Source organism: Passer domesticus, unplaced genomic scaffold (genome assembly GCF_036417665.1).
Source record: "Passer domesticus isolate bPasDom1 unplaced genomic scaffold, bPasDom1.hap1 HAP1_SCAFFOLD_44, whole genome shotgun sequence".
NCBI lineage: Eukaryota > Metazoa > Chordata > Aves > Passeriformes > Passeridae > Passer > Passer domesticus.
In genome coordinates, this window is record NW_026990160.1 from 24,530 (window position 1) to 50,170 (window position 25,641).

Consider the following 25,641-nt stretch of genomic DNA (forward strand, 5'->3'; position numbering starts at 1 on the left):
GCGTGGCGCAGGTCGGCGCGGCGGGCAGAGGCGGCGCAAAGCCGGGGCAGCGGCGGCCAGCCGGCAGCGCCTGGGAGAGCAAGCAGCGCATGCCCAGCGCAGGCAGCCCCTGGCCGGCAGCACATGCGTGGTGCAGGGCGGCTCTAACGAGCGGGGCCAGCGCGGTGCAGGGGCATGAGCCGGGGCTTGCCAAATTGCTCTCAGCGCAGCGGGCACTCGGGGCATAAGCCGCGGTTTGTAGGGTTGCTTTGAACACCGCTAGCTGATAGCACAGCTAGCAAGAGCACGGTACAAATTGGCATTTGCAAGCAAGCACCGCTGGTTGGTAAGGGGCAGGAACCACCTGCAGGCAGCCAGCAAGCCCACCTGGACTAAGAGTTAAGTGTTTGCTGTGCGATAACACTGCCCTTCAGTCTTGACAGCTGTTACTAGGAGAGCCTTTGCATTAAGGGTTTTGCTGCTGCTTTTTTTTTTTTTTTTTTTTTGGTACAAGCTGAAATAAATGGGCAGGAGATCTTTCTCCTCTTTAATGCCTTTATTTAAAAGGATGAGCTCAGGTGGAGAGCAATCGACAGGTTGTGCCCACGCCGCTGCTGCTCCCAGGAGTGGCACAGAGGAGGAGGGTGATGCAGCTTTGTCCGCTGGTCTGCAGGCAGAGCTGGGGATTCCATCCTCTTGAGAGATTAGGAGATTCCACCTTTTTGGTCCATCACCTTGGTTCCTCTCTCTAGTCAAGATTCTTTCAGGTGAGGGTGAGAAGCAAAAAGGATCCAAGCAGGCATTGGACTATGCTCCCATCCTTAGACATGACCTACGTACCCATAGTTCTATGTTGGCTCGTTGTTTTTAGGGGTTTCCCTGGAACACTGCAAAATTTGGTGCAATGCATTTGTCATCTGCATACTCGCTCTGATGCCACTCCCATTCTCCTGGTACTTGCAGGGTCCCGGCATCCCTCCCTGGCAAGCCTCAGGGGGACAAGGGTTAAACGGTAACCATTAACAGGTAATTGAAGAAGAACTCTTAACAATGAAGCTAACTTAACAGCAACTGGTCCAACTTGTTTTAACTCTGCAATCTGAAAAAAAATAGATAACAATTTATTCATAACACAAGCGAGAGGTGATTTGCCCATGGTTGCTGCCTAACTTCAAGCCTGGGCTGGGAGAGCCCGGCCTCCGAGACATGCTCTACACAGGTGGTTTCAGCTTGAACCGAGTCAGTCTCTTCATCCATCAGGGGCTGGGTAGTCATAGAATGGGAGGATGGAGGGAGAGACAGAGTGTTCTTGGGAGGGATATACCACAGTTCAACACGTTGCTATCGAGCCTTTGACTGGGAACACCCCGCAGCTGAAAGAGTGCTTAGAAACGCCTTGACCTGGGGGCTTGAAGGGGTGATTCCCTGTCTTGAGTGCAGACTGACAGCTTTTCACTGGGAGCCAGACTGGCACACAGCTTGGGTTCTCCTTCAGTGCAGAAAGTGTCAGAGGAGGTGGTATTGTGTTTCATATAGACAGAGACCTGCATGCCGTGCATGTACCCCTGAACTCCCAAGATACCATAACCAAGAGGTACATGCAAGGTGTGAAATAGTGAATTTAATCTGTGGAAAAAGTCACCTAGACCCTGAGACATGGGAAGACATCTTTGAAGAGGGTTGGGAAAGGATAAAGGAGTGGCACAGCCGCATCAAAAGGAAGGATTGAGGAATTTTTTTCTTTTCTTTTCTCCCCAGTGGTTTGGATTGTACCCATAGGAGTTTGTAACTTTGTGTGGGACTGAGCAAACAACAAACAAGTAAAAGTTAATGGTGGATTGTTATATATTAATTATGAAAGTAATTTGTATTTAATGTTAATAACACTTAATTAATTAAAGTATTCTTGATTGTTAAATTGGTTATTAATATTTTTATACATTGATTATTTGATTAATTATTACTTTTTAAAAATAACTCTGAAGAAGGGGAAAAAAAGGAATTTTGATTTGAGACTCACATCTGGACATTCGGAACTGAGTAAGCTAAAGCTTGCTCTAAAAAGACATCATGGGAACAAGGCAGAGTTAGGAAGTACCTAAAGCCAGCCCATTCGGGTGTGTCTTAGCACATTGGAGAGAAATAGCAGGCAAAGGGGGCAGGCCAAATTTTTAAAAAGCCTAATTATATATTGCTCCCATTGGTGGCCATTCTATCACCTGGAGGATGGGGCAAGGTGGCCTCCTACAGGTACATTGGAATAGAATACCCTGTTACAGCTAATGTTGTTTCTATGGAGGGAAGGGAAATGGGAGGAGGTTTCTTATTGTGATATGCTTTTCTCCCTCCAAAATAACCCTGATTGGCAAAGGGACTGTGGCCTCAGAGCCCCCTCTGACCCCCTCGTTTTGGCTCTTGAAAGAGAAAACAGAAGCAAAATGGGAGAACTGAAATGGGGCTGCTCGGCCTGTACCATAAGACAGAGATGCAGCAGGACAGATAAAGTTTATCGCACAGCACTAGAGGAACAAGAACAAGATCTAGCTGACCTATTTAGCCCTCACTTGGGAGGGCAGAGGGGAAGGGGTAGAGACTTGGGAGGGGCTCCATCTACACCACCTCCACCACCTCCACCACCTCCACCACCTAGTCAACCTCTTCCACTACTACTCCTACTCCTACTCCTACTCCTCCTCCTTTGGAGAGGACACCAGCTCCAACCCCTCCAGGCATCCCAATAGCATCCCGAACCAGAGGACAAATACTGCAGGTCCCTTTGCAGGAGACAGTAAAACCAGGCAGAGAAATGATATTAGTTAAGGTGCCCTTCTCCACCCTTGGTTTGGAAGCATGGGAAAGGGTTGCAGGAAAGTACCAAAGTTACTCCATTTCCCACCCCACTCATTCTGTGCACTTTGTATCTTTCACTATTTACTCCTGTGAAAACTTTTCCCCTCCCATCCCTCTCCATATAGCTGTGCACAAAAAGTGTAACTTTCCCCAGAGATCTCGCACTCGCCCTGGTGTCCCTCTGCTGGTGGTTACCCGAACCTGCTGTCTCTCCGGTCCACCGTCTGTCCCTCAGCCTACCCTCCATGTATTCCTATCCTTTTTGGACCCTGCAATAAATCAGTTGAAATTATCCAGGACTCGAGCTGCCCTCCTTCTATCTGGTGAAGAGAAACATCTAGCCGGGTTCCAGCGGGTCAAAATCCTGACCCCGGCAGTTGGCGCCCTGGAACAGGGACTCTGGACTCTGTCTCCTTTGTCCTGGAGAGCGTCTCCTGAAAACCGAAATTCTGCGAGAAGCGATTTTTGGGAAATAAGCGCCGTTCCGAGCCAGCCCTTCAGGAGTGAAGCTTTCGTTAAAGGAAGCCATCTCCCCGAGGCTGCAGTGACGACTGGACGTTTGTGAGTTTCCACATCGACTTGAGAGAGCAGGTATTCTACAAGCTGATGGATCACTGTGCTTCACCAGCCTTTTCTGAGGACTTTTCGCAAGCAGCGTGTTACTATTGTTCCGGTGTGGTGAGTTTGCAGCAGGGTGCTGCATGTTATCCTGGGGGGGTGGGGATGAGCACTGCTCGTGTGTTTTTTACTTTCTGTTTTGTGTTTTACCTCAGAAAAGAGCAATTTAAGTGGTGAGAACAATGGGAAACAAACTTTCTCCTTCTGAGAAGAAGTTTTATACCCAAATTAGAGCTTCTGTTTTGTTAGAAAATATTTCTGTTAAGAAGAGAGAGCTGAAAGCCTTTGTTAAGTTGTTGTTCATGCATTTTCCAAATGCGGGTAGAGAGGAAGTGTTATCAGTTGCCTTTTGGGGAAAGGTGGGGCATTGCATTTATCAATGGCAAGTGTCGAGGGACTTGGGAGTGGCAAACTTTTACCCTGTTTTCGACGTCATATATGAGTTTGTGAAAAGGAAGGAAGGAGTTAAGAACCCTAGTTTGCCTTCCCTGTGTTCCTCCCCTTCCGATCCTATTCCCTCTTCCCCCAAGGACCAGACAGGACTCAGATCTTGCCCAAAACTTGCACAAGGTGGTAACCTGCTCCCTGCTGGCTCCTGCCTGGCTCAAATCCCTCGTCCAGCTGATGCTGGCCACGTCAGTTTGGATCCTGCCCTTACCCTCGCTCCTAAATCCCCTGATTCCGGTTTGGATTCCTGTTGTAATGTTTATAGTTGTCCCGATTTGGGGTCACAAAATGGCTGCCCTCCCTGATTTAAGGGTGAAAAATGATGGCTCATCTTTTCCAGTTTTGTCCTCAGTCCCAGCCACCACCTCTGAGGCTTTTCCAGTTGTGTGCTCCTTCCCTGCGTCGGGTTCCCCCCTTCACTCGCATTGTCGGGATTTGCCCCCTCTGCCCCTCCCCTCTCTGACGTGTTACTGGGAAAGCCTTCGGGGGCAGCTCGGTTTCTTCAGATAGTCACACCCCATGGGGTGGATCTAGCCATTCGTCATCGGGCCACACCTCGGGGGAAGGGACAGATTGCGCGTCGGCAGAACCCACCCCTTCAACCCCTCCTACTCCTTCCCTTTCCCACGGTGCCCGTGACGGGAAGGCAGTCACCTTGGTCGGCAAAAATTCCAGCCATCGGTCCCCGACAGCCAAAGCAAAAATCCACGCGCTCTCTCACTCCGCTTCATCCGGTGAGGATGAGGACAGAAGCAGCCCCGGTAAAAACCTCCAGCCGCATGAGAACTGGGGCAGGATCTGGGAAGAAGCAGTAAGGGATGGAGACCTGGAGTTAGTGAGAGATTTAGATTTGTTAGCCGCGCCATTCGTCTATGACACCAATGACCAAGCGCGGTGGGAATCTATTCCATACACAGAGTTAAAAGAGCTGGAAAAAATTACTTAAACCTTTGATTAAAAAACACTACCACCTAGCACAGATTTTCGAAGAGGATGACATTTTAAAGGCATTGGCAGGGGAGGGTGAATATTCTAAGCCTGCAGTACAAGCAGAACTCCCTGCTGAAATCTTAAATGACGTAAAAGCTGTTGGCAAATCTGCATTGCCGAGAATCCGAGATGGGAGCAGCCCTTTGCATAATTTCTCTGCCATTGTGCAGGGAGTGGTTGAATACTTAATAAAATTTGTAGATCAATTGCATGAAGCTATCGAGAGACAAACTGACAACAAACAAGCCAGAGACGAATCAATACGCAAAATGGCAATGACAAATGCTAATGCAGAAAAAAAAAGATTTAAGAGCATCACCTCAGGATCCTGAGTCAACCATAGCCCAAATGGTTGACGCATGCACAAAAGCATCATCCCTAGAGACTACACTTGCCTTTGCAGTGAGCAAGGGAGTGGGAGAAGCCATGACAAACATTAGCAATGTCCGTTGCTTTTACTGCGGCCAACTTGGACATTTCCAGAAAGACTGTCCTCATCTTCCTTTTGGGCAATTTATTAACTATTTATTAACTATTAACCTCCTAGGCCTCCTCCTTTCCAACAGTCCTATCGGCCCACATACAACTTTCAGCAGCAATATTATCAGCCGATCCAGGGAAACGCTTGGCAGAGCGCGGGGCCACACCGCGCGACAACAGCAAATTACCGGCCTTGCCTGCAAAGCCCACCTCAGCTGCCAGCCATCCAGGAGTCCCCCGCCCCAACAGGCTCCTCGCAGAGGACCGCAGTCATGAGGACAGACTCCGGTTGTTCCGCAGAACCCAGAACTTTTCCCAAAGCCTCCGACCAGTGTTAGTAAGTTCTGTCCATCTGCTTTTCCCCGACGAACATCTAGTTTGAGTTCCAGCTGGGTACCTTGAGCCCCCTGTCCACCATCAACCAACTACAGTCCTGCTGTTTGGGGACAGTGAACACACTCCAGATCAGATAAGTATATTACCAGAAGTTGTGACTGTAAATCCAGGCAATGAAATTACTGTGTCAGTTGTTTGTTACAATCCACCATTTACACTGTTCAAATTCTCACCTTTTCCACAAATGTTAATTTTACCCCACCAGGATTCAGAGGTTGACCCTGATTCCAATTTTGATGTGTTTGCATGTCACTTGATTTGTAAAGACAAACCCCTGATTGATTCTTGTATTTCCAAAAATGGGAAATCCATTGAACTTCGTCTCATGGCTGACACAGGAGTGGATGTTACTATCCTCCCCAGGGCAAAGTGGCCCCGTGACTGGGCGCTGGTGTCCCCTTGTGGCACAATCTCCAGTGTTGGTGGAGCTGTCAATTCCATGAGAAGATCTCATCTGGTAAGCATAGAGGGGCCTGAGGGGCAAGTCTCCACCATCTGACCGTTTGTTGTGTCATCCAATATCTCCCTATTAGGCAGGGATGTTTTATCCCAGTGAGGTGCCCGCCTTGATATCCCTGACCCCAAGTGGGATTTTTAGCATGGGCCACTGCAGAGTGAACTTCCTGAATTTCACTGAATTGGAAAACCAATGTTCCGATGTGGATGGATCAGTGGCCCCTCCCATTAAACAAATTAAATGCGCTCATCGAATCAGTCGAGGAGCAAGAACAACATGGGCATTTAGTTCCATCAACTAGCCCGTGGAATACCCCAGTTTTGTCATCCGAAAGCATGGCAAAGACAGCTGATGTCTACTCCAAGACCTTTGAAAAATTAATGAGGTTATTGAGGATATGGCCCCGTCAGCCTGGTAAAGAGAATGGACAGTGACACCAGAGCCAGCATGCAAATGAGAAATGCCTTGCACCCTGGGTTTTTACAGTTTTACAGTTTTTACAAGAAAAACCCCTAAAATCACGAGCCAACAAGTGACTTAAGTGGAGTCTAAGGATGGGAGCATAGTCCCGTACCTGCTTGGACCTTTTTGTTTCTCACCCTAACCTAAAAAGATACTGATTAAAGAGACACCCCGGGTTTTTAAACAAACAAGCTAGGACTCTACGACTCTCCCGTGAGGACAGAGTCCCCAGCTCTGTCTGCAGACCAGCGGACAAAGCTGCATCATCCTCCTCCTTCGTGCCACGCCTGGGAGCAACGGCGGTGTGGGTGCGACCTGTCAATTTCTCCCCACCTGAGCTGATTCTTATTAATAAAGACATTAAAAAGGAGAAAGATCTCCTGCCCATTTATTTCACTGCACACCTTGGGAGAGATCCCAAACCCTCTGCATGCCTCACACAGGATTCCAAATCCCTTGCATGACTTGAAGTGGACCCCAGTGCCCTCCATGCCTCAGAGGAAACCTAAAATATCCCTGGGTGTGCCACAAGGGACCCCAGCCCCTCGTGCACCTTAGGGGGACTCCAAAGCCCCCACGTGCCCTACAGGAAAGTCCAAGCCAGCTATGCCGAGTGTTTTGACCTGGAAATAAAGTCTGGTTGCACCTGGGTTGTTGTGTCTCTGGGGCTGCTCGCCAGCCCTGTCGGACCCTGAGGCCACACAGCCCTTCCCTTCCCTTCCCTTCCCTTCCCTTCCCTTCCCTTCCCTTCCCTTCCCTTCCCTTCCCTTCCCTTCCCTTCCCTTCCCTTCCCTTCCCTTCCCTTCCCTTCCCTTCCCTTCCCTTCCCTTCCCTTCCCTTCCCTTCCCTTCCCTTCCCTTCCCTTCCCTTCCCTTCCCTTCCCTTCCCTTCCCTTCCCTTCCCTTCCCTTCCCTTCCCTTCCCTTCCCTTCCCTTCCCTTCCCTTCCCTTCCCTTCCCTTCCCTTCCTTCTGGCCCTGGCTGAGAGCAGCAGACCCTGTGCAGCACCCTGCATTGGTGATGGCCCATCAATTAGGTCCTATCAAGTGTGTTAATTAGGGAGAAGCTTTGTTTTGCCTGCTGACATTGCTGGTCAGGCTGTGTCCCTGGAGATACTCTTGATGGCTTCCCTCTTTTCCTGGGCATGGCACTGGAGGAGGTCTGGGCCCAGATGATCCCATGGAAGGAAATGTCCCTCAGCCCAGGGACGCTCAGCATGGGCTGCCCCATCCCCTCGGGGCCCCACCGCTGGTCGCAGCAGCCCCTGCCTGGCTCCTGCCTGCCCACACCATGCCCATCCCCAGCTGCCCCTGGGCACGGAGCTCAGCCAGTGCTGGTGCCAGGTGGGCTTTGCTGCTACTGCCATCAGAGACTGGGGTGACAGCTCCATCTCTTTATTACAAGGGAAGAGGTGATTTTGGAAGCTCTCAGACAGTGCTAACTTGAGCACTTCTAAATCCTGTTCTAGGGCTTTCACCTTCAGCCCTGCATGGAGTGCTGGGCCTGTCGCCTCAAAGCACCACAGGGGTTGGAGGGGCAAATATACACTCATCAGACTCATCATCAGACTCAGAGCTGCTGCTATTGCTCTTCTGGCTGTAGAGGTCTCGTGACCAGCCACTAGCTTTCAGCTTTTCTTCAAGGTGGTGCCTGTGAAGAGAGGAGGTGGCTGAGGCCCCAGCTGCCAGTGGCACACAGGGACCCTCGTGCACAGCAGGGCCCAGAGCTGGCAAGGCTCCCCAGCACGGCTGGAGCTGCTGGCACAGCTGGGCCCAGCTGGACAGCTGCCCCTCAAGGCCCCGGCCAGCAGGGCACGGCTCTGGGCAGGGTCCCTGGCCAGGAGCGGGCCCCAGAGCGCCTCTGCCTTTCAAGGGCAACCTCGGCCCTGCTCTTTCTCCTCCCCACCTCCCTCTGCCTCTGCCCCGTGCCCCTGGGGCTGCTCTTGGCCAGGCAGCCTCAGTGGGAGCCAGCTCTGGGTGCAGCCCCAGCGGGGCCCCCAGGACAAGGCCCAGCAATTGAGAGGCCAGTGGAAGCACTGGGCAGCAGCAGAACCCTCAGTAGAGTTATTTGGAGAACCATGGACTGGCCACAACTCCACTGCAATCTCGCTGGGAATGTTCCCTGTCTGCAGTAGACTTTCAAAAGAAGCTGTTTGAGGGGGAGAGCAACAAAACATTCACCGTCTTCTCTTCCAGGAATACCAGATTCCAATGCAGCACAACGTGAAGACAAGCTCCCCACCAGCCACAATGGCCATTAACTCCAACAAACAGCGAGTTCCCTGACACAAACCGCTTCTGAGGCCCTTCTGGGCATCGGGAACACGTGTTGTGCTGCCGGCTACATCTGTGGGAGCAATGGGGAGCGTGAGCGCGTGCTGTGCTGCACTGCTGAGCTGGCAGCACGGTGGATACGGGCAGGACGTTCTCTGTTTCCACCAGAGCTGGGGCCTGCAGGCACCTTGCCGGCCCTTGGCACAGGCTGTGCCAGCCAACAAAGCCCAGCAGGCCGGGAGGAGAGCCCGGGGGCAGCGCAGCTGCTTGGGCAGTGGCTGCTGCCAGGGACAGGGGCCAAAGCCATCCCTGAGCAGCCACTGCCAGCCCTGGCCCTCCCTGCCCCGTGACAGCTCCCCCAGCCCCAGGGGACAGGCTCAGGCCCTGTCAGGACCCAGCACAGCCCCTGCTCAGTCGGGAGCCAGGTCTGGCTCTGGCCCTGGGCTGGCGGCAGGGCTCCCGCTCGGGGCTGCTCCTGTGCCTTGGGCCTCTGGGCACTCAGGGCCAGCTCCGCAGCAGCTGCAGCGCGAGGGACATTGCTGCACCTGTCTCGTTTCCCTGGGGCTCTGAACGAGTTCCAGAGGCCTGGAAGCCGAGGCGCCTCCAGCTTTGGCTGCTGCCAGGCTGGGCAAGGGCAGGCCCTGGGGGAAGAGGTGCTGCCACACAGCCCCGGCCAGGGCTGAGCCTGGCACAGCAATTACCTGCTGTGCCTGTGCCCGTGTCTGGCTTTGCCTTCTTTCCTGCAGCAGGGGCTGCCAATGAGCCACTGCTTCTCCCTAGGTGTTCCTCTATCTGCACAGCCTTTTGGTCCATCACTTGAGAAACATAAAACAACAGCTGGATCAGATGGAACAATTCACCATTTCTTTGGTGCCATCTTCAGGGCAGCCTGATAATCAAAAATGGGGATAAGATTCACAAAATATCTGGGCTTTTGGGGCTGGGCCAGGGCCCTCCCTCCTCCAAACAACTGGTAGTGCTGAGCATAAATTGTGAGGGGCAAGCGTAGGATGAGTCAAACACGTGCATTGTTTTGTGCTGTCACCTGCAGCTCTGTCTCGCTGGCCAAGTTTTGGGCTCATGAGCTGGCAGCTCTCCTAGGGAGGAAAGCCTTGACTTACCTTCACCATCTCCCAGAGGCTCAGTCCTGGACATGGGTTGGGAAGCCAGATCATTTTCACCAACCGAGTTAGCTGCAAAGAAAGCCAGGAGGCAACAGCTCCTGTGACCCTGCTGAAGATTCTCCTTCAGGCCCGAGTGGCAGTGAGGGCACCTGGGTGATTGGTGCCCTCCAAAGCACTCCCTCAGCTCTGCCTTCCACTCTGGAGCAGGGGCAGGGGGACCTCGTGCCTGCAGTGGCCCCACACTGGGATGGAAGGAGCCCCTTGCAGGGCAGTTGGGGCAGAAAGGACTCCCTGGAGCTGCCAGCAGCTCTAAACCCAGACCTGGGAAGGGCCAGGGCTTGGCAGTGGCAGCAGGAGCAGCTCAGGCTCCTTGGGGCTGGCAAAGGAGCTGCCAAAGGCTCAGCCCCGGGGCACAGCCCTGGGCCCGGCCCCTTCCCTCTCTGCTCTTCTCCCTGGCTGCACAGAGCACATGGAAGGACACACTGGCATTGCACACAGGAGGAAGATTGAAAGCTAAATGCTCCTTCCTCCCACTGACAGTGATCCTGTGGGATCCCTCAGAGCTCCAGAAGGGAGCAGGGGAAGATTTCCAGATTACTTTAACCCTGAGATTATGTGAAAGGGAAATGTAGCATGAGCAAGCTCTTGCACATGGACATTGATTATTCTGTCAGGAAAGTCACATTGAACTTGCCTTCGGCATCCTCCAAGGACTTAAAATGGTTATGCACCAGGACTTCCAAATAATCCATATCAGGATCCCAATCTAGAAGGGAGCAGAGATCAGAACGATATCAGTTGCATGCTGGGATCCCCTTCTGCCACAGAAGACTGGGCACTACAAGGGGGTCGGGTAAGACCGTGGGAGCCAGATGTGAATGGACATGGCCAAAGCTGCACAGGGGCCTGGGGAGCTCTGGACTGGCTCCTGATTACCCTCCACACTCTTTCCCTGCCCTCAGCAACATCCCAGGGAGGGGTGGCTGGAGCAGCACAGGGCCCCGAGGCTCTCTCCCTCACACACAGAGGAAATCCTCCCTAAAGCCCTGGGGAAAACTGCAGCAGGCAGTGCCACAGCTATCCATCCCTACCTCCCTCCCTCTGTCCCTCTTGCCCTCCTTCTGTGGGGACACCCCCCAGATCCCAAGGGCAAACAGCCAGGCCCTCTCAGGACACACTGGAACCTTGCTCTCCCTCTCTGTCCTTTCCCCACCGTGGGCACCCCGTGCAGTCGCTCCCAGGTTTCAGGACATGTCTCCCATGGAGGGACCCCAGCAGGACTGCTCAGGACCCAAGTGCCCTGAGCCTGCTCGGGATAATTCCCCTGGGCTGTGCCGCTCTAGTCCAGGCTGTGCCCGCACTGCCAAGCAGCAGAGAGGGCAGCTCAAGCTTCAGCAGGGCTCAGGCCCAGAGGCACAGCAATTACCTCCTGTGCCTGTGCCTGGCATGGCATCCCTTTCTGCAGCCGAGACTGGCACGGAACCACTGCTTCCTCTGGGGAGTGCTTCCATCTGCACAGGCTCTACTTTCATTTCTGGGGAAAGGAAGAGGGACAGCTGGATCAGATGGAGGTACTCCCCATTGGATAGGTGTCATCTTCAGGTGGGAATGCTTGTCGAAGTCATGGATAGGCTTCAGGAAATCAGATGGGCTTTGGGGTCTCTCCCTAAAACCCTTCCTCCTCCAAACAGTTGTGCCTCCTGATCTCCCTGGACACCAGGAAATTGTGGGGAATCTCAGGGTGAGCATGTCCTGTTGTGCAATTGGAGCTGCCTGTGAGCTAATGCCCAATGCCTTCCTGCAGGGGCTGGGCAGAAGCTGCAGCCAGGCCAGGCTGGGAAGCAGCCCTGCAGGGCGTGAATGCAGCAGCGGGGCAGCGAGGCTGCCATGGATCCCTTCCCGCTGTGCCGGGCACGGAGTGTCCAGATGTGCAGCCAAAGCCCCTGGCTGCTGTGTGCCAGGGGAAGCATGAGGGAAATGCACCCACCACGGCGTCTCTCCAGATCATTCAGCATCTGGTCCACAAGTTCAGAAGGCGTCAGGGATTCATTTTCTCCTTTAGCGTGGGTCTGTCCTGTTGGAGGACCTTAAGAGAAAGCACTTTGATTTCCCAGGAATGGATCCCACAAAAGCAGGGCTCAGCCTGTGGGGTCAGCAGGGACACACTACTCACCCCTGCCATGGTAATCGGGCTTGTGTGCTTCATCCAGCCCAGGAGCTGGAAAATTCCCCTCGGCAGACACATCTGTAACACAACAGCCACAGAAGCTTCTGTCACCTGGTTCTTGCCAGATTGTCAATTACTATTCTATGGTAAATATAGATATCTTACCTGGATCCAATCTATCTTCCAGCCAAGGTGCCAGAAAAACATTTCTAGCATCCCAATCTACAAGGGAGCACAGATCAGAATAATTTCTGTGGTATCAACTGACAGAATGAGAGGACACAGTCCTAAGCTTGCCAAGAGAAATATACGCTGGATATTAGGAAAAAGCATTTTACAGAAAGTGTGGTGAAGTACTGGAACAGTTTGCCCGGGGAGGTGGTGGAGTTATCATTCCTGGATGTGTTTTAAAAAAGACTGGAAGTGGCACTCCATGCCATAGTGTAGTTGAGGTTTTAGGGATGGGTTGGACTTGATGATCTTGATGGTCTCTTCGAACCCAGTGATTCCGTGATTCCGTAATTCATAGTGTGCTGGGATCCCCTTCCGTCTTAGGGAACTGGGCACTGCAGGGGGCTGGGTAAGGCCATGGGAGTCAGATGTGAATGGACATGGCCAAAGCTGCACAGGGGCCTGGGGAGCTCTGGGCTGGCTCCTGGTCACTCTCCACACTCTTTCCCTATCCTGTGCAACATTCCAGGAGAGGAATATGGGGTTGCCCAGGGCCTATTGGGACTCTCTCCCTCACACACAGAGAAAACCATCCCCAGCGCTTCCCAGGGAGCAGGGAGCGCTGTGCCGGGAAAGGGCCGCCAGGCTGCCGGCTCACCTGCTCCCTGCGCTTGCAGCGGAGCAGCCTGGGCAGCCCTGGCAGGCAGGGCCACGGCCAGGAGCAGCAGGAGTAGGAGGCGCAGAGCAAGGGCCATGCTGCCTTGCCCTCTGCCAGTCCCACAGCTCTTGCTGCCACCGCTGTCCCGACACCGCTGTCCCAACGTCAGCACCGCAGCTGCCACCGCCGCTGCTGCCGCAACAGTTGTGCTCAGGGACTGATGCTGGCTCCTTGTGCTGCTGTGCAACCACGGGGCTCTGGCACCTCTGGCACTTCTGTGACCTCAGGGCCTGCTGAGAGCTCAGCCTGCTGTGACCCCAGAGCCCTGCTGTGACCTCATGGCCTCAGCTGTACCCCCAGAGTGTGCGCCTGTCTGCATGAATGGACTGCCCTGATTGTAAATGTTGTGCTTCATCAAAGGGCCATTCCTCAGTGAAACCTTATTTTTCACCTACTGACATTGCTGGTCAGGCTCTGTCTCTGGAGGAGCTCAGAATTCATACAGAATTCACAGAATGACCAGGTTGGAAGAGACCTTCAATATCATCCAGTCCAACCCATGTCCCAACACCACAACTAAACCATGGCACTGAGTGTCACATTCAGTCTTTCTTTTAAACCCATCCAGGGATGGTGACTCCACCACCTCCCCTGGCAGGCCATTCCAGAATTTTATCACTCTTTCTGTGGAAAACATTTTCCTAATATCCAACCTACATTTCCCTTGATGCAGCTTGAGACTGTGTCCTCTGGTTCTGTCAGAGCTGCCTGGAGAAAGAAACCAACCCCACTTGACTACAACTACCCTTCAGGGAGCTGTGGAGTGATAAGGTCACCTCGGACTCTCCTTTTCTCCAGGGTAAACACCCCCAGCTCTCTCAGTCATTCCTCACCAGGGCTTGTGCTCCCAGCCCCTCACCATCCTCGTTGCCCCCTCTGGATGTGCTCGAGCGACTCAATGTCCTTCCCAATCTGATGGCCCAGAACTGGACACAGCACTCGAGGTGCGGCCTCACCAGTGCCAAGAACAGGGACAGAATGACCTCCCTGCTCCTGCTGGCCACAGGAGTTCCTGACACAGGCCATGAGCCATTGGCCTCCTTGGCCACCAGGCCACACTGCTGGCTCATGTTCAGCTGGCTGTGACCGGTGCCCCCAGGTCCCTTTCTGCCTGGCCACTGTCCAGCCACACTATCCCCAGCCTAGAACACTGCAGGTGCTTCTCGTGGCCAAAGTGCAGCACTGGGCACTTGCACCTACTGAGCTTCATCCCACTGGACTCTGCCCATCGCTCCAACCATTCCAGGTCTCCCTGCAGAGCCCTCCTACCTTCCGACAGATCAACACACTCTCCCAGCTTAGTGTTGTCTGCAGATTTGCTAATGAAAGACTCAATCCCCTCATCCATGTTGTCAATAAAAGCATTGACCAGAGCTGGCCCCAGCACAGAGCCCGCAGGGACACCACTGGTGACTGGCTGCCAGCTGGGTGCAGCACCGTTCACCAGCCCTCTCTGGGCCAGCCATCCAGCCAGTTCTGAGTCCAGCAAAGAGTGTTCCTCTCCCGGCCCTGGGCTGCAGCTTTTCCAGGAGCGTGCTGTGGAAGACAGTGCAAAGGCCTTTCTGCAGTCCAAATAGACACATCCACAGCCTTTCCTGCATCCACCAGGCAGGTCACTTGCTCATGAAAGGAGATCAGGTTGGTCGGACACGACCTACCCCTCCTAAACCCCTGCTGGCTGGGTCTGATATCCTGGCCATCCTGCAAGTGCTGTGTGATGGCACTCAGTATAAACTGTTCCATCACCTTACTGGGTACTGAGGTCAGACTGACTGGCCTATGATTACCAGGATCCTCCTTCCCACCCTTGTTGTACGTGGGTGTCACATTGGGCAGCTTCCAGTCTTCTGGAACCTCACCAGTGAGCCAGGACTGCTGATAAATGATGGAGAGCGGCTTCACCAGCTCATCTGCCAGCTCCCTCATCACCCTGGGGTGGATCCCATCTGGCCCCATAGATTTAGGAACATCCAAGCAGCTCAGCAGTTCTCTGGCTGCCTCCTCTTGGCTAACAGGGGGCCCATTCTGCTCCCTGACACCATCTACCAGCCCAGCAGGACACTTGTCCTGAGGACAAGTTGTCTTCCTACTAAAGACTGAGGCAAAGAAGGTGTTCAGCGCCTCTGCCTTGTCCTCATCTGCAGTTCCTAAGTTCCCTCCCACATCAAACAAAGAACAAAGGTTGGTCTAACCCTTCCTTTTATGGGTGATATATTTGTAAATACATTTTTTTATTATCAGAACAGAAGTCGCCATTTACAGAAGTCGCCATTTAAATTTCAAACTGAGCTTTGGCCTCCCTAATTTTTTTTTTTCCTACGTGCTCTAGCAGCTCCTTTAAAAACTTCCTGAGAGACTTGACCCTCCTTCCAAAGATGACACATCCTCTTTTTATTCCTAAATTCCTCCAAAGCCTCCTTGCCCATCCAGGCTGGGCGTTTGCCTCATTGACTCATCCTTTGGCACCCAGGGACAGACTGTTCCTGTGCCCTCAAGATCTCTGTTTTGAAGCATGCCCACCTTTCCTGGACTCCTTGGTTTTTAAGGGCTGCTTGCCAAGGAACTCTCTGAAGAAGTCTCCTAAACAGGCCAAAGTCTGCCCTCTGAAAGTCATGTGTAAAAGTCTTATTGATGTTCCTCCTGTTTTCACAAAATACCAAGAATTCTTGATACATTGGTGTTCCCCTGTCTGAGACATAACATACAACAGACCACTCGTGTTTCCTCAGAAAAACAGCCTTGTTTATTGTCTGGAGTGTTCTTTTATAGCCCATTCAAATCTCCTGGGCCAAGACAGCTCATTGGTCTATCTGTGTGCCCCCAGACTCTGAACCAAGACAATGTCTGCATCCTAGGAGAGTTCCCACTGCATGTGAGCTTCTGTCAGTCAGACACAGAGGCTAGTTCATGGAGCTGAGCTGGACTGCTTCTTAGAACTTGATTAATGCTGACTACAGATCAGCTTGCAATGCAACAAACTCTATCATTTCATGATCACTGTGCCCCAAGCGTCCTCCAGCCACCACATGTCCCCCCAGCCCACCTCTATCTGCAAACAGCAGATCTAACATAGTCCCTCCCCTGCTGGGCTCACCCACCAGCTGCAACCAACACTTGTCCTCCACACACTCCACAAATTTCCTGGGCTGCTTTTTTTCTGTTGTATTAAGTTCCCAGCAGATGTCTGGCAAGTTGAAGTCACCTACAAGAACAAGGGCTGATGATCCTGAAACATCCTCTAGCTGTTTATAGAATGAGCTGTCCACCACTTCTTCCAGGTTGGGTGGATGATAGCAGACTCCCAGTAGGATGTCAGCCTTGTTGGCCTTCCCCCTAATGCTCACCCATAGGCATTTCACCTCATCATCATTAATTTCAATATCCATGGTGTCCAAAGCCTCCCTAATATAAAGAGCCACGCCTCCACCTCTTCTCCCTTTCCTGTCTCTCCTGAAGAGCTTGTAGCCATCCAGTGTAGTGCTCCAGCCATGTGAGGCATCCCACCACGTTTCTGTGATGGCAATGACATCACAGCTCTGCTGCTGGACCATGGCCTTCAGCTCTTGCTGTTTGTTACCCATGCTGTGTGCACTGCTATCCATGCACCTCAGCTGGGCTGCTGATTTCATCCCTAACTCAGGCTTACCACCCTTGGGCCTGCTTCCAGACAGCCCAGCCGCATCCCGTTCCCTCTTCAAACCTACTTTAAAGCCCTCTCAACAAGTTCTGCAAGCTCATCAGCTAAAAAACTTCTGCCCTTAACAGAGAGCTGGAGCCCATCTGGTTCCAGCAGGCCAGGTGCCATCAAAGCTGCACCATGATCAAAGAATCCAAAATTCTGCCAATGACACCAGCCCTTGAGCCACTTGTTGATGATATGAGCTCTCCTATTGCTTTCACCATTTTTCTCAGCCACCAAAGGGACTGAGGAAAAAACTACCTGTGTCCCTGTCCTATCAACCACTTGTCCCTGTGCCCTAAAGTCCCTTTCAATGGTCCTGACACTCCTCTTCTCAATCTCATCACTGCCAGCCGGGAGTTTCAACAGTGGATAATAATCAGAGGACTGAATCAGCCCAGGAAGTCCCTCAGGAATATCCTGCACCTGGGCCCCAGGGAGGCATCAGACCTCTCTGTGGGGTGGGTCCAGTTGACATGGGGCCCTCTGTTCCCCTCAGAAGGGAGTCACCCACCACGATTACCCTTCTCTCCTTTTTGATGTTAGAGCTGGCAATCCAAGTTACAGATTAATCATAATTAGGAGGCTCTCCGGACAGATAATTTTCTTCTTGATCATTTGGCTGACTCTCTAGATCCAGGGGCTCATACCTTTTCTGAAGGGGCCCCTGGCTAGGGGACGGGGGTTGGGACGAATTTTTATCATAACCTCCCTTTGCAGGGACCATTTCCACTCCCCTTCATCTACCAGGTGTCCTTCTCTTGCCTGACAGTGTGCGGCATAGGAGTCCTGTGACTCTTGCTGGGCCTTCCGTAAGGATGGAAGGGCTGAACTCCACCAATCTATTTCCCTTTCACTTTCCCTGATACTCCTTAGTCTTTAAACTTCCTCCCTAAGCTCAGCCACCAGTGAAAGGAGATCATTCACCTGTTCACACCGCAGGCAGCTTTTCTCCGCACTGCCCCCTGAAACCACTGCTAAGCTCAAACACTCTGCATAGGAATGGGTCAGGACAGATACATCCTTTTTGGAGGGTTCCACCTAGTTACATGCACTTGTACTAACTACAGTTTTCGATTGCGTAAAAGCCATTACTACCAGAAAGTCCAAAGCCAAGCAACCAACAGAAACACTGCAAACAACACACAGTAAACCTCCCTAGCAAGAAAACCTGCAACCCTGCCTGCTTGCCCTGCCTGTGCAAGCTGCCTCGTGAATTGTCCCTCAGAGACATGCCATGGCCCTGTTTGCCCACTCCTGTTTGCCGTAAACCCTAGAGGCCTCTTTTAATCCGCTGGCTAACCAAGGAGGGAGGAAGCTGCACCCCATCCCTGCGTAACTCACAGGCTCTTGATGGCTTCCCTCTTTTCCTGGGCATGCCACTGGAGGAGGTCCAGGCCCAGATGGTCCCAGGGAAGGAAATGTCCCTCAGCCGAGGGACGCTCAGCATGGGCTGCCCCATCCTCCCCGGGGACCCGCCACTGGTCACAGCAGCCCCTGCCTGGCTCCTGCCTGCCCACACCGTGGCCATCCACAGCTGTCCCTGGGCACGGAACTCAGCCAGTGCTAATCCTGGCTGGGCTTTGCTGCTGCTACCACTCGGACACTGGGGTGACAGCTCCATCTCTTTAGTGCAAGAGAAGAGCTGGGCCAAGCCCTGCCCACCTTCAGTAGGGGCCAGAGAGCAGGGCCAGTGCCCTCAAGGGGAGAGGACCTTGTCTGGCTGGAGGCAGCATCTGCACAGCAACAAGCTGTTAAAGCAGCTGGGACAGGGACATCGGGCATGGGCATGGAGATGTGCGATGCAATTAGAGGTCCAGTTCTCCCTTAGGTGTTTGGCAGGACATATGAAGGGAGAAAGATACAACTGTGAAAGAGGCCATGGCAAGTGACACAGTGAACAGAGGCTCTGCTATACCTATCATGCACTGCTTGTGCCCATCCTGCAAGCAGAAAATCATTGGGATTCATCAAAGTGGAATCAGGGCATTTGTTCCTGTCTTGCTTTGAACCTCTACAAGATCCGTGGGGAGAGTGAGCCCGTGCTGTGCTGCACTGCTGAGCTGGCAGCACAGTGGATACAGGCAGGACGTTCTCTGTTTCCCCCAGAGCTGGGGCCTGCAGGCACCTTGCCAGCCCTTGGCACAGGCTGTGCCAGCCAACAAAGCCCAGCAGACCGGGAGGAGAGCCCGGGGGCAGCGCAGCTGCTTGGGCAGTGGCGGCTGCCAGGGACACGGGCCAAAGCCATCCCTGAGCAGCCACTGCCAGCCCTGGCCCTCCCTGCCCCGTCACAGCTCCCCCAGCCCCAGGGGACAGGCTCAGGCCCACTAAGGACACACTGGAGCCTTGCTCTCCCCCTCTGTCCTGTCCTCACCATGGTCACCCCATGCAGTCACTCCCAGGTTTCAGGATGTGTCTCCCATGGAGGGACCCCAGCAGGACTGCTCAGAACCTGAGTGCCCTGAGCCTGCTTGGGATAATTCCCCTGAGATATGCCGGTCATGCCTGGGCTGTGTAAGACTAAACATTAAGAATTAAAAGCAATTTTACTTTTTATTGCCAAAGTGTCAGAAGATTCTAGGTTTCCCTGACTGTAAAGCTACTTTATCAATTACAGAACTGTTGGAGGAAAGGGGAACAAATATCTGGTGTCCGTATTCTATGAAAAACTCTCCTCAATGCTACAAAGGAAAAATATATCTAAATGTTTTAAAATGAAAGACAAAGATAACATGAGGGTGCTGTTGGTCTGATGAGCCCCATGCCCAGCTGCTGCCTGCCCATGCCTGGCTGTGCCCAGACGAGCAGCTCCGCCAGTGCTGGTGGTAGCACACAGACACCTGAGCTGAAGCTGGGCTCGAGCCTGTGATAGATGAATAATGCGACAGTTGACTCTCACAATAAAGGAGAAATATCATGTATATTTGTTAAGAGAAGTTTTATATATAGATAGATATGTTTTACCCCTTGTTTTGTTGTTATCTTGGGATTACCTGAGTTTGAGACATTTAAGAGGGTCACCTTGCTACGACAGCAGCACCTGACCTCCAAGCGAGATGTAAGGAAGTAAACTCCAGCACTGGGCATCAAAGAAGGAGCCGATGGACAGAACTTTAAGAAGGGCAAAAGAGTTAAAAGGTGAGACCTCCATTGTGTGGATGAGAATGTGGTGGGAAAAATCCTCTACTCCCGGCACAGTAACATTGTCTTTATTCAGTGTCCTGTTATATTTCTAATAAGGTTTTTAATAAACATCTAAAATTTTTACAAGTAAATATAACTTTTCGAATAATCCATTCCCTGGCTAGAGGGCTGCACCTCCTGTCCTGGATGGGCAGCTAGGCCAGTCCCTTCAGGGAGAGACGGATCTGTTCTAGGCAGTGGTTGTAGCATACTTCCAGCTATGAGCTGGTAATACACCTGTGGAAGGGACAACGGATACTGGCACGGAGATGCATGATGACAGGCCAAGTTCCCCATGACTGAGGTATATGGCTGGACTAGGGAAGTTCCAGAGGTGCTCCTGTGGAGAGAGGAGGTGGCCGAGGCCCCAGCTGCCAGTGGCACACAGGGACCCTCGTGCACAGCAGGGCCCAGAGCTGGCAAGGCTCCCCAGCACGGCTGGAGCTGCTGGCACAGCTGGGCCCAGCTGGACAGCTGCCCCTCAAGGCCCCGGCCAGCAGGGCACGGCTCTGGGCAGGGTCCCTGGCCAGGAGCGGGCCCCAAAGCGCCTCTGCCTTTCAAGGGCAACCTCGGCCCTGCTCTTTCTCCTCCCCACCTCCCTCTGCCTCTGCCCCGTGCCCCTGGGGCTGCTCTTGGCCAGGCAGCCTCAGTGGGAGCCAGCACTGGCTGCAGCCCCAGCGGGGCCCGCAGGACAAGGCCCAGCAATTGAGAGGCCACTGGAAGCACTGGGCAGCAGCAGAACCCTCAGCAGAGTTGTTTGGAGAACCATGGACTGGCCACAGCTCCAATGCAGCCTCATTGGGAATGGTTCCTGTCTACATTAGACTTTCAAAAGAATCTCTTTCAGGGAAAGATGACCACTCACCATTTCTTCTTCCAGTTACACCAGATTTTGACACAGCACAACATGAGAATAAGGTCCAAAAACAGCAGGCCTGCCATTAAGCCTGCCCAGCAGCCTGTTCCAATATAGAAGCCCCTTCTGAGGCCCTTCTGGGCATCGGGAACACGTGTTGTGGTGCTGGCTGCATCTGTGGGAGCAATGGGGAGCGTGAGCCCATGCTGTGCTGCACTGCTGAGCTGGCAGCACGGTGGATACGGGCAGGACGTTCTCTGTTTCCCCCAGAGCTGGGGCCTGCAGGCACCTTGCCGGCCCTTGGCACAGGCTGTGCCAGCCAACAAAGCCCAGCAGGCCGGGAGGAGAGCCCGGGGGCAGCGCAGCTGCTTGGGCAGTGGCTGCTGCCAGGGACAGGGGCCAAAGCCATCCCTGAGCAGCCACTGCCAGCCCTGGCCCTCCCTGCCCCGTGACAGCTCCCCCAGCCCCAGGGGACAGGCTCAGGCCCTGTCAGGACCCAGCGCAGCCCCTGCCCAGTCGGGAGCCAGGGCTGGCTCTGGCCCTGGGCTGGCAGCAGGGCTCCCGCTCGGGGCTGCTCCTGTGCCTTGGGCCTCTGGGCACTCAGGGCCAGCTCCGCAGCAGCTGCAGCGCCAGGGACGTTGCTGCACCAGTCCCGTTTCCCCAGGGCTCTGAACCAGCTCCAGAGGCCTGGAAGCCGAAGCGCCTCCAGCTTTGGCTGCTGCCGGGCCGGGCAAGGGCAGGCCCTGGGGGAAGAGCTGCTGCCACACAGCCCCAGCCAGGGCTGAGCCCGGCACAGCAATTACCTGCTGTGCCTGTGCCCATGTCTGCCATCGCCTTCCTCCCTGCAGCAGGGGCTGCCAATGAGCCCCTGCTTCCTTGGGGAAACACCTCCTTCAGCCCTGCCTTTTGGTCCATCACTTGAGAAACAAAAAAGGACAGTTGGATCAGATGGAACCATTCCCCATTCCTTTGCTGGCATCTTCAAGGCAGCATGCTTATCAAAAATTGGGAAATGATTTACAAAGTATCTGGGCTTTTGTGTCTGGGCCAGGGCCCTCCCTTCCCCAGACAGCTGCCAGTGCTGAGCAGAAATCATGAGGGGATCGTGCAGGGCAAGAGGACACACGTGCATGGTTCTGTGCTGGCACCTGCAGCGCTGCCTCTGTGGCCAAGCTTTGGGCTCTTGAGCTGGCAACTCTTCCAGGGGAAAGGTCTTGACCTACCCTCAGCATGGCCCAGAGACTCAATCCTGAACGTGGGTTGGGAAGCCAGATCACTTTCACCAACCGGGTTAGCTGCAAAGAACGGCAGGACAGAAGAGCTGCTGTGACCCTGCTGAAGATTCTCCTTCAGGCCTGAGTGGCAGTGAGGGCACTTGGGTGACTGGTGCCCTCCAAAGCACTCCCTCAGCTCTGCCTCCCACTCAGGAGCAGGGGGACCTCGTGCCTGCAGTGGCCCCACACTGGGATGGAAGGGGCCCCTTGGGGGGCTGTGTGGGCAGAAAGGACTCCCTGGAGCTGCCAGCAGCTCTAAACCCAGACCCGGGCAGGGCCAGGGCTTGGCAGTGGCAGCAGGAGCAGCTCAGGCTCCTTGGGGCTGGCAAAGGAGCTGCCAAAGGCTCAGCCCCGGGGCACAGCCCTGGGCCCGGCCCCTTCCCTCTCTGCTCTTCTCCCTGGCTGCACAGAGCACATGGAAGGACACACTGGCATTGCACACGGGAGGAAGATGGACAGATAAATGCTCCTTCCTCCCACTGCCAGCAATCCTGTGGGATCACTGTAGGGTACAAGAGTAGAAATTTGGAGGCTAGGATTTCCACAATCCATCAAACTTCAGAGGATCTCAAGGGAAATGACAGAGGAATATTACTCTGGACAATGATTACACTTGGACAATGATTGCTCTGTTAGCAAAGTGTTGCTGAAAACCTACCATCACCAAGCTCCAACATCCTTAAACTGTGCTTTAACAGCGTTTCCCAGTGATGGAAGTCACGTTCCCAATCTAGAAAGGAGCAGAGATGGGAACTGTTCCATGCTGTGCTGGGATCCCCTTGTATAGGGAACCGAGCACTGCAAGGGGGTCAGGTAATGCTGTGTGCCTGCACTGCCAAGCAGCAGAGAGGGCAGCTGAAGCCTCAGCAGGGCTCAGGCGCAGAGGCACAGCAATTACCTCCTGTGCCTGTGCCTGGCATGGCCTCCCTTCCTGCAGCAGAGGCTACCATGGAGCCACTGCTTCCTCTGGGAAACTCAGCCTTCAGCACAGGCTCTCCTTCCATGTCTGCAGAAAGGAAAAAGGACAGGTGAATTAGGTGGGGTTGTTTCCCAATGGGAATGTGGCATCCTCAGGAGGCAATGCTTGTCTAAGTAATGGATAAGATTAAGGAGAAAGACCAGGGCCCTGCCTCCTCCAAAGAGCTGCCCCTCCAGATGCGCTCACAGACTGGGAAAGTGCAGGGGATCTCAGGGTGGGCCATGGTGCAGTTTGGGCTCCCTGGCAGCTGATGCCAAATGCCTTCCTGCAGAGGCTGGGCAGAAGCTGCAGCCAGGCCAGACTGGGAAACAGCCCTGCAGCGCGTCAAAGCAGCAGCAGCAGCATGGGGCAGCGAGGCTGCCATGGATCCCTTCCCGCTGTGCCGGGCACGGCGTGTCCAGATGTGCAGCCAAAGCCCCCGGCTGCTGAGTCCCAGGGGAAGCATGAGGGAAATGCACCCACCACGTTGTCTCTCCAGGTCACTCCAGATCCTGTCCATCTGTTTGGATGCCTCCAGGGACTTGCTGTCTCCTCTAGGTTTGTTCCTCCCTCTCGGAGGACCTTAAGAAAAGCATTTGCATTTCAGGTGAATGGATCCCACAGAACCAGGGCTCAGCCTGTGGGGTCAGCAGGCACACACTACTCACCCCTGCCATGGGAGCGGGGCTTGTGTGCAGCAACCAGGAAAGGAGCCTGAAAAGTCTTTCCTGCAGACACACCTGTAATTCAACAGCCACAGAAGCTCCTGTCACCTGCTTCCTGCCAGGTTCTCAATGATTATTATTTTAGCAACATTGACAACATACCTGCTGGAGGGTTAAGAGCCTGGAAATCTTCATTAAGCCAAGCTGCTGAAGAAGCCTTCCTAGTATGCTCATCTAGAGGGGAGCACAGATCTGATCAGACCCATTTCCATGGTGTGCTGGGATTCCCCTCTCCCTTAGAGAACTGGGCACTGTAAGGGGGTCGGGTAAGGCCTTGGCTGCCAGATGTCAGTGGACAAGGCCAAAGCTGCACAGGGGCCTGGGGAGCTCTGGACTGGCTCTGGTCACTCTCCACCCTCTTTGCAGGCCCTGTGCAACATCCCTGGATGGGTGGCTGGAGGAGCCCAGGGACCATGGGGGCTCTCTCACTCCCACACAGGAAACCCTCCCTAAAGCCCTGGGCAAAACCATCCCCAGCGCTTCCCGGGGAGCAGGGAGCGCTGTCCCGGGAAAGGGCAGCCAGGCTGCCGGCTCACCTGCTCGCCGCGCTTGGAGTGGAGCAGCCTGGGCAGCCCTGGTAGACAGGGCCACGGCCAGGAGGAGCAGGAGGAAGAGGCGCAGAGCAAGGGCCATGGTGCCTTGCCCTCTGCCAGTCCCGCAGCTCTTGCTGCCACTGCTGTCCCGACACCTCTGTCCCAATGTCAGCACCGCTGCTGCCACCGCTGCTGCAGCCGCAACAGTTGTGCTCAGGGACTGACTGCTGGCTCCCTGTGCTGCTGTGCAACCACGGGGCTCTGGCGCCTCTGTGATCTCAGAGCCTTCTGTGACCTCAAGGCCAGGGTGGAATTGTTTTTGGAGCTGGATCTGCCTTCTTCGGAAGGGAGCTCATCCTGCCCAGCTGCTCTGCCCAAGGGCTGTGACACAGTCCCAGCTCAGCTGATCTCACTGGTTGGGGCATGAAGAGATGCAGAGCAGCCCTGCCGAAAAGGACTTGATGTTGCAGCCAGATGAGAGGCTGGAGATGTGCCAGCCATGTGCTTCCAAAGGAGAGTGCCCAGCAGGTTGAAGGAGGTGATTCCACCTCTCTGCTCAGGTAAGACCCTGCTGGGAGTACTCTGGAAGGGGTTTTATAGTGATTTCTGTGAGCCATCAAGAAGTTTGATAACAAGATCCATGTTTACCCCTGAAAGAATTTCCTACCAATGTTTTTGACATGAAAACCAAGAAAGAAAGATAAATAAGAGAAACTTGCAACTCCCTATTCCAATGAGCATTTTGCTTGTCTCTTGTGACCAATGAATAAAGTGTAAACATAAGAGCTTTGTAAGAATGCAGAAAAAGCATGCAGGCTAGAATAAAAACAGGGTTTGAAGCCTTCTGGAAATGGAGTGTGTTGCTTTGTAGTGTCTCGGTCTCTACCACGACAGAGTACTGCATCCTGCTCTGGGTCCCCAAGGCAGGAAGGACATGGACATGTTGGATCTAGTCCAGAGGAGGGGCAAAATGCTCTGAGGGCTGGAGCCCTTCTGCTTTGGAGACAGGCTGGGAGAGCTGACAGTGTTCAGCCTGGAAGAGAGAAGACTCCAGGGACACCTGATTGCTGCCTTTCAGGGCCTTCTGAGCGCTTGTAAAGAGATGGGACAGAATTTTTAGTAGAGTCTTTTGTGACCAAACCGAGGGGGAATGGTTTTAATCTAAAAGATGGTAAATTCAGACTAGATGAAAGAAACACATTTTTTACACTGTTTGTTATGAAAACCTGGCACAGGTTGCCCAGAGAGCTGGACATCCATCCCTGCAGACATTCAAACTCCTGCTCAGAGCAACCTGACCTAG

The 25,641-nt window shown here is 53.7% G+C and overlaps 2 protein-coding genes and 1 long non-coding RNA gene across 7 annotated transcripts; all 3 read right to left on the minus strand.

Annotated features, from left to right (window-relative positions):
- Positions 1–3,696: 3,696 nt before the first annotated feature.
- Positions 3,697–13,196, minus strand: LOC135292740 (uncharacterized). 4 transcript variants are annotated; one of them, XM_064406834.1, is made up of 10 exons: positions 13,071–13,196; positions 12,407–12,463; positions 12,248–12,319; positions 12,062–12,160; positions 11,501–11,608; positions 10,769–10,840; positions 10,072–10,143; positions 9,652–9,765; positions 8,858–9,023; positions 8,056–8,327 (listed from the first exon to the last, which is right to left on the minus strand). In XM_064406834.1, exons 1-10 carry the CDS (start codon positions 13,165–13,167, stop codon positions 8,189–8,191), a joined length of 996 nt encoding a protein of 331 aa, XP_064262904.1. In that variant the 5' UTR covers positions 13,168–13,196; the 3' UTR covers positions 8,056–8,188. The 4 variants fall into 4 exon arrangements, with proteins under 4 accessions (XP_064262906.1, XP_064262904.1, XP_064262905.1 ...); XM_064406835.1 differs by lacking the exon at positions 8,858–9,023; XM_064406836.1 differs by lacking the exons at positions 8,056–8,327; positions 8,858–9,023; positions 9,652–9,765 and adding an exon at positions 3,697–4,692.
- Positions 13,197–20,005: 6,809 nt separating this feature from the next.
- LOC135292742 (uncharacterized) lies at positions 20,006–22,923 on the minus strand. Its single transcript, XM_064406838.1, has 5 exons — positions 22,781–22,923; positions 22,072–22,143; positions 21,652–21,765; positions 20,858–21,023; positions 20,006–20,332 (listed from the first exon to the last, which is right to left on the minus strand). Exons 1-5 carry the CDS (start codon positions 22,797–22,799, stop codon positions 20,074–20,076), a joined length of 630 nt encoding a protein of 209 aa, XP_064262908.1. The 5' UTR covers positions 22,800–22,923; the 3' UTR covers positions 20,006–20,073.
- Positions 22,924–23,020: 97 nt separating this feature from the next.
- Positions 23,021–24,443, minus strand: LOC135292666 (uncharacterized). Of its 2 annotated transcripts, XR_010354887.1 has the most exons (5): positions 24,342–24,443; positions 23,908–23,979; positions 23,749–23,820; positions 23,564–23,662; positions 23,021–23,128 (listed from the first exon to the last, which is right to left on the minus strand). It is a non-coding gene; the product is annotated as an uncharacterized LOC135292666 (long non-coding RNA). The 2 variants fall into 2 exon arrangements; XR_010354886.1 differs by lacking the exon at positions 24,342–24,443 and having other exon boundaries at positions 23,908–24,084.
- Positions 24,444–25,641: the final 1,198 nt, after the last annotated feature.